This window comes from Cyphomyrmex costatus, unplaced genomic scaffold (genome assembly GCF_001594065.2).
Source record: "Cyphomyrmex costatus isolate MS0001 unplaced genomic scaffold, Ccosl1.0 scaffold661, whole genome shotgun sequence".
Lineage (NCBI taxonomy): Eukaryota > Metazoa > Arthropoda > Insecta > Hymenoptera > Formicidae > Cyphomyrmex > Cyphomyrmex costatus.
Window position 1 is genome coordinate 44,808 of NW_017280224.1, and position 7,518 is coordinate 52,325.

The 7,518-nt window shown below is 40.2% G+C and overlaps 3 protein-coding genes across 3 annotated transcripts; all 3 read right to left on the minus strand.

The window, feature by feature from the left end:
• Window positions 1-3,914: 3,914 nt before the first annotated feature.
• LOC108780014 (uncharacterized) lies at window positions 3,915-4,298 on the minus strand. The gene has a single exon (XM_018547585.1). It carries the CDS (start codon window positions 4,296-4,298, stop codon window positions 3,915-3,917), a length of 384 nt encoding a protein of 127 aa, XP_018403087.1.
• A 36-nt stretch (window positions 4,299-4,334) lies between these two features.
• LOC108780015 (uncharacterized) lies at window positions 4,335-4,781 on the minus strand. Its single transcript, XM_018547586.1, has one exon. It carries the CDS (start codon window positions 4,779-4,781, stop codon window positions 4,335-4,337), a length of 447 nt encoding a protein of 148 aa, XP_018403088.1.
• A 935-nt stretch (window positions 4,782-5,716) lies between these two features.
• On the minus strand, window positions 5,717-6,951 carry LOC108780017 (uncharacterized; the record flags this gene model as incomplete). Its single annotated transcript, XM_018547587.1, has 1 exon — window positions 5,717-6,951. A coding segment is annotated over one exon (1,235 nt), but the record flags the coding sequence as incomplete, so codon positions are not given.
• Between the last annotated feature and the right edge of the window lie 567 nt (window positions 6,952-7,518).

The window sequence follows — 7,518 nt, forward strand, 5'->3', positions numbered from 1 at the left end:
GCGGTTGGCAATTCCTGCGGAGGGGATTGTCGATCGGCGATGTTTGGTCGCGTTCGGTCGGAGCGGCGGATAGCGCGAAGCGCAGATCGTTCGGCGATCTTCGGACGCGTTCGGTCGGAGCGGCGATAGCTACTGTCGACGGCGGTAATTCTAATATCGCGAAATATGAAATGTTTCTGACGGCTGGTATCTTCGGAACGATGCATTGCGGAGTGCATCGTTACAATTTTATAAGAATGGTTTGAGAATAAATGGTTTATTTTATCATTATAAATGGTAGATTATCATCTATGAAATTATTACGAGTTAATTGAAATCATTACAAATTATTAATAAAAGTTATTACAAGTAGTTATTTGTTATATATATATATATATGTAGAGTCATTACAAATCATTTATAAAAGCTATTTCAAGTAGTTATTTGTTATATATTAGGTGTACAACTTGATAATGTCGATTTGGATAACAGATGGCATAACTATCACATATTGTTTGTGCCTGTAATAACACATATGATATTTTGGAGGGTAAACATCTATTATTATAATTCAGTATTCGGTAGACGCCAAAGTGTAAACAAACATTTGTTTCAGTCGCTATAATGATGTCCAATTTTGTGCCTGAAAAAGTTGTTTTGCGGGGAAGTCTGATAACCTTCTTTAATTTGAAGAAAACGGCTGCTGAAAGTTATCGATTGTTGGTAGAAGCTTACGGTGAACATGCACCAACTCAAAAAACTTGTGAACGATGGTTTGCGCGATTCAAAAGTGGTGATTTCGGCACAGAAGATAAGGAGAGGCCTGGTCAACCAAAAAAATTTGAAGATGAAGAATTGGAAGCATTACTCGCTGAAGATTCATGTCAAACGCAAAAAGAACTCGCATTATTATTGGGAGTGACTCAACAAGCCATTTAATACAATACAAGCCATTCAATACATTTTTCAAGCTAAAAAGTCGACATTATTAAGTTGTACACCCAATATATATAGTCATTACAAATTATTAATAAAAGTTATTACAAGTAGTTATTTGTTATATATATAGAGTTATTACAAATTATTAATAAAAGTTATTACAAGTAATTACGGTTACGTAAAAAGTTATTAATATATTTATATAATTATAAACAAATAAACAAACATAAATTAAAGGCTATAAAGAGTCAAACGCAGTTAACTATGCGAAAAAATGAAGGGAATCTCTTCCAGGGATTCCCAAATTTCTCCGAAGAGCTTTTTCTCCTCGGTAGTGATAGGGGAGTAGGATATTGGGATTGGGGAAGGAAGAAGAGATTGTGATGTTGGGGTGGTGAAAAGGAAACGGGAGATTGTGATACTACAGGAGGAGTGTCGTCCCCGGTCAGATCTATGACTGGGATAGGCTCTGTGGATGTCGATCTCTCTTTTTCCTTTTTTATTTTGCGAATCTTGTAAAGTTCCTGACAAGCTGCCTCGTCTAACGGGGTCCCCGTTTGGACCTTTTTACTGACCGGAATCCCCAACCGGCGGAGGGTTTCTAGTTTTTCTTTTTTGCGTCGCGTCGGCCTGCTCGATGTTTTCGTTTGACCATCTACCAAAAATAGGGATTGTAGAGTGCGCCCAACCGCTATCAGCTATCGTAAGGTAGAGGAAGAAGGGTAAGGTAGTTGGACGGATGATTCGCTCGAAATGATTTATCGTGGTAGCAATTGCAGAAAAGACAGAATGAATTATTCGTAGCAAGTCACTGCTTCGAGTAATTATTAAAGAAAGATACTCGTGGCGACTTACCGCCCTGAATCGTACGAAGAAATAAAAATTACTCTTAGCGAGTTACCGCTTCGAGTAAAGAAAGGTACTCGTGGCGACTTAGCGCCCTGAGTAATAAGAGGAAATAAAAGAATTGCTCTTAGCGAGTTACCGCTTCGAGTAAAGAAAAGTACTCGTGGCGACTTAGCGCCCTGAGTAATAAGAAGAAATAAAAGAATTACTTTTAGCGAGTTACCGCTTCGAGTAAAGAAAAGTACTCGTGGCGACTTAGCGCTCTGAGTAATAAGAAGAAAAATAAAAGAATTACTCTTAGCGAGTTACCGCTTCGAGTAAAGAAAAGAAGTACTCGTGGCGAGTTAGCGCCTTGAATACTACGAAGAAATAGAATAAAAGAATTATTCGCAGCGATCTACCGCTTCGAGGAGTAGTAAGGAGAAAAGGGGTGAACCGATGGAGATAATGTGGTAGTATCGTGATCAAACTTATATTAAATTAAAAAAGAGACACTTACTTTAATTGGAGTGAAAGAGAGAGATCTTCAATTTACGGAATGTCCTTGAGGCTGTCCTGGTTGGTGGTTCTCACTTGAACACTCCGCGTACTCGTATTAGAAATTCTTATTCTCAAGTTTAAGGTCGACTGTTCGGATGTATGGTGTCTAATGTGTAAAGCTAAAAGATGCCGTGCTCTTTTTGTGCTGGTTTTTATAGGGATTGGTTTAGAGAGAGGTATTTTGATGATGTGTCGAATTTCTTATTGATAATTAAGATGACGATTCACGATCGTTGAATCATCTCTTATCTCTAGACTATTGTTTTTTTGGAAGTAAGGTCAATGCCTTACTTCCTAACTTAGAACAAATATGTTATGATGAGACTTATCTCATCACAACATACCTGCTTTATTTAGACATCTCACCCTTCGAGTATCGTCTGTCTCGCGAGCTTGTTATCTAAGCGTCTCGCCGCTATTAAGTAAAAAATATTTACTAATTACATGATTCACGACTCTCGAAAGGGAAATGTCATTTGTTTTTCTATTTTTGGAAAAACAAATCTGGTCTTACCCATGGTTTATCAATTTTTCTGTTGACCTTTTGTGTCGCGCTTAAATTAAATTCTTCTCTAATGAAAAATATGTATTACTTAATTGTTAGGATTGTTGATTATTTACTCGGACAATGGAATGGTGCAGTCCACCGGACGTAACAGATGAATAAAATTATTTTCTTATTTGTCAACTGAATAAACATATTTATTTGATTATTGTTACATGTGAAAGTACAATGTTTATTCGTAAAGCGTTTTAATTTTGTCCGAAAATCAGTGCGATCAGTTCGCAATCGATTATGTCGTTGCGATTGAAAGATTCGTTTTCGTACATGGTTCTTGGTAATTTCGTAGAATCGTTCACATTGGTCGCGATATTGAGAAGATGCGAGAATTTTTTGTCGATGGTATCAGTTACAGCGTTGAACGAGGAAATAAGACGATTGACGCAATATTCGAGATTGAACAAATTGAGAACGGTGCTTTTGGATAAGGTCACTTTAGACGACGATGAATCCAGACGTAACATCGGTATACTGTTAATTCGACCGAAACGCAACGTCACGTCTCCGATTTATATCGGCGGTGGCGTGCGTTTACCTTTGGTTCCTTCGTATTGCAAAAGCGGTAATGTGACGTTTTTTTTTTCAACGAGCACGCTCCATACGGTCGGTGAGAGGGACATCTCCTTGCCGTGACAGTCTCCAAGAACGATAGTCACCACGGAGGGCAATTTTACGTCGATACCGACGGTCAGATACTTGTATCCTGTAACAGTCAAAGGATATCTTCTTTCCAAGATGCGTACTACTTTGGTTCTGCAACGAAAGAAAAAAATAATTAGATAAGAAAAAATGTAATAAAAATAATACCTACGTGTCTGTTCTGTTTTCCATATCGTCATATCGTCTTTTTCGATTGTTCGTTTCGTTGAATTTTTTCTCCTTTTTTCCATTGGTACGCTCGATGAGATGTCGAGTGTCGTCGTCGGTGTCGTTTGAAATCGCGTACATGTCTCTCTCACGATGTTATTCGAACGATTCGTTCTTTCACACTGATCTTCTGCGTACCTATCTAAGTGATATATATATTTTTTTTACATAAAACGTCGTGTTAATCGTCCTCTGTATCCAACGCGGTGCTTGTGAGTGAATTACTTGATTGGAGCAGTCGAGTAAGAAGATCCTGCAATTGCTTGAGTAATCCGTCTGTGGGACAATTAACGTTGAGTATTTTCATGTCGAATTTATCAGCATTCGTTACCGTTCTGGTGAATTCGTTAAATTTGTAATATTGACGTTTGTGTAGGAAATAAAGAGAACCGTCGATATATCGGAAGGCTAGAGTAGGAGATGGCGGTATTCCTGGAAATATCGACTGTAACGTGTGATATCCGTTAACGGTCATATCGCATTCGTTCAGTAAAGCTACGCTATCGTCATTGTAGATCACGTACGTTTGTCCTCTATTGGTGACCAATGCTGCGTTAACGTGCATGTTCGTGGGTAACTTTAAGTCGAATGATCGTTTCGGCTAACCGTCCTTCAATCGTAAACTCGAATATTCTATCATGTAAATTTGATTATCCGCGAAAACTACAATTTCTCCAGATGGTCGTTGATACGCAGCGTTTATGGAAACATTCGCCGGAAGAAAACGTAGGTAATCGTTGAGCGCAATTGGTCCTTTGTACCTCTTACCGTTGACGTCTATCATCCACATGATTTTTCGATAGGTAACGAATATGCGATGATTCAACACCAGTACATTGTCTACGTACGATAGATCGCACAGATCTCTTTTGTTTGATGTTGTTTTCGTTGTGTCAGTTGTTACCGGTGGTGATCGTGTACTCGGCACTACATTACGATATTTTTTCCGTATAGACGTTGAATAGCTAAATTCCTCTAGGCTGAGTTTAACGGTATTATTGGTGGCGTAAGAAAACATTATGGAATCTACATGTGAATTGTGCGACATTCCCAATGAATGTCCGATCTCGTGCATTAACGTGTAAAGCAAATGCTCTTTGTTGTCTGGTACATTTTCGTTTTAAATATATATACCAATGTTCCGATCCGTCTATGTGTATCTCTGTGGTTTGCACGGGATCGTTCGTAGGTGCAAACGCGTGTGCGAGCACTCCACCAGGTCCGTCGAACAAACCGGAACAGATCTCTCTGCATCTGCTATCGACGTATGTATGAAATCCTTCGCGGTACGATATTAAAATGTCTGGATTTAACGTTTGGCGTTCGAATGTTAGAGATGTGTTCGCTGCCCATACGAAGAATGCGTGTGCCGTAGTTTTCAATGTATCTGCGTCTGCCAAGTGGAAGTACCACGTAAGATGCGTTTTTCTTCATTTCACTACAACACTATTTTGTTCCTGGTGTGACATATCCGGTAACCCGCATCGCGGTTGTCGTATTTGACGTATCGTATTATCGTTCAACGCACCGTTACCTGGTATTTGATAGTATTCTTGGAATAATGCGATAGCCTGTTTAATTTTTTCATCTTCGATCGACGTGTGAGTGGTTACGTCCACCTCGTTCAGGTAACCATATTTCTGCAGATATTCTATCACCTCGGTGTTTACTAAATTTTGTATCGTCGGCGTCGACGCGGATATCGTTACGGAAAGGAAAGCGACGAGGAAAGCGAGAGACATCGCGGCGTACGTGTACAGCGGAAACGTACGGTTCGACTATTAATCGCATACTGCGAGTGTGGAAAGAGGAGTGGTATGTTTTGTATAAAAATAAACAAATGAAAACGAGGAGATAAGAGTGTCAATGAAAATGGTGCATTTTTTAAAAATATAGTTTATTTGTGTAAAGCAAACAAAAAAACTTACATTAGCACATGGAATCGTCTAAATTGAGTTGAGAAAAACATAATCACGTGTATCGTTATATAATTTTACGAACGACATTTGTCAATGGATTGTACTCTATTACTCTGTCATGAATAATTAGACAATAGACCGTGGTGCCCGATGGAATATTTTCCCTACATTCGAATTCGATACGAATGTCCACGGTAGCGATTTTCACAGATTCGTTTTGACGAAAGCAATCGATCACCACGAGCGGCGTGGATGAAACAAATTGTCCGACGGACAGCAAAGCTTCGTATGTTTCGTAGCTGTAGTACGATTTCGCAAATTTTGCATACATGTCGTATAGTATTGCGATTTTATTACGTTCGAAATCCAAATTCATATCATCGTACGGGAAACAATCAGAGTTCAAAAATAGTTTTACGTTTACTAGCGCACACGCGTCGAAATGAGTGGTATCCTTAGAGAGTACGTTTCGTTTTCCAGTTTGAAGCGAAAATATCACGTAACGGGGTTTTTCCAAATGCGACGTTGTCTTCACAGCCCACGAATGTTTGGTCGTGCTCCGAAGTAGAGGAAACTCGTACAAATCCCAAAATCGAAATCCCATGCTGAGATACCGTCCATTTTCCAACGTTCGCAGAAGTGACAATTTGTTGACGTCGTTCAGTACCACGTGTGGCATCTTCCATTGCACTACCGATAACGTGAGTGTATAGTCGTCTGCGTTGCTCGCGATAACGCAATTGTTGTCGTTAGGCGCATGTATCAGGACTAGTTCATGTCGGGCGTTTATCACTATACGTTTGTAATCCTCGCAAAATCCCAGAAGTATTTTAAGCGGTACGCTAAAGTTAAAATCTTCAGTTATCGATCGACTTGTTAATAATGCGTCTAGACCTAATGTAAGCTTCCATCCGGCATTCTCCAACGTTCTGCTTCTGTCAACTGTCAACGAAACGTAATTTTTAACTGTGCTTGTAATACCAACGTTTCTGTTTCTGTCAATTTCCACTCCGTCTAATTCGTAGCGAATCTCGTCGAACATGAATGCGACGCAATTATTCGACAGTCTCGGTGGTTCGTTGGTACTTCCTTCCTTCCTTCGCACAATGAATTTTCCCTCGATGTAGAGCAAACTTTCGCACGGTAACGTGTAGAGATCCTGATGTTGAATCGGTATCCGTATTTCATCGCTGTATCCGAATGTAGTATTAGCGTACGGGTTGTAAGTGTGAGTCTCTATTTTAACGATGCGATCGTCGAAGATCGGAGCACCTCCGATCTTCAGGATATCACGATTCACTTCTCAAGACGAATCCGAGAGATCGTAGAAAAGCGACGTTCGTGGCATTCAATCGACCTCTTTTTTTTCGTCTTTTCGTTCGATCGTATAGATTTTTTAACGGTTGCCACAATGTCGACGTTTGCGATGCGTTCACTCCGTCGTACGAATCGTTCAAGACGAGCATCTTCCGCCTTCGAACATAGTATCCCCTAGCGTCTACGTCGTATGTGAAGTCGAATCGATATCTCTTCGCCGCGAAAGTCGATCAACTGTCCGTTCTGATCCACTACACGTATCGTTATATCGGTAATGTTTCGTGCGATGACCGGGAGATAAATGACGTACGTTGGAGTAACGGATAGTTTATATCCTGGAGGAACGTTCACCGCAGTAGAAAGGCTAGGTATATACCAAACCGTTTAGAAATGACCACGGCTGGTATAGCCAATGGCGTTGCTCCGTTTTGATTGTGTGCGTGCGCGTTTGCGTGTGTGCGTGGCTGGGACAGCCAATGGCGTTGCTCGTTTTTGTTTGTGTGCGTGCGAGTTTGCGTGTGTGCGTGTGTAGGTAAAAAATGCGTGTGA

Bases quoted from the DNA above. Each gene is read 5' to 3' on its own strand.
- LOC108780014 (XM_018547585.1), bottom strand. From the start codon at position 4,298: ATGCACGTTAACGCAGCATTGGTCACCAATAGAGGACAAACGTACGTG.
- LOC108780015 (XM_018547586.1), bottom strand. From the start codon at position 4,781: ATGTCGCACAATTCACATGTAGATTCCATAATGTTTTCTTACGCCACC.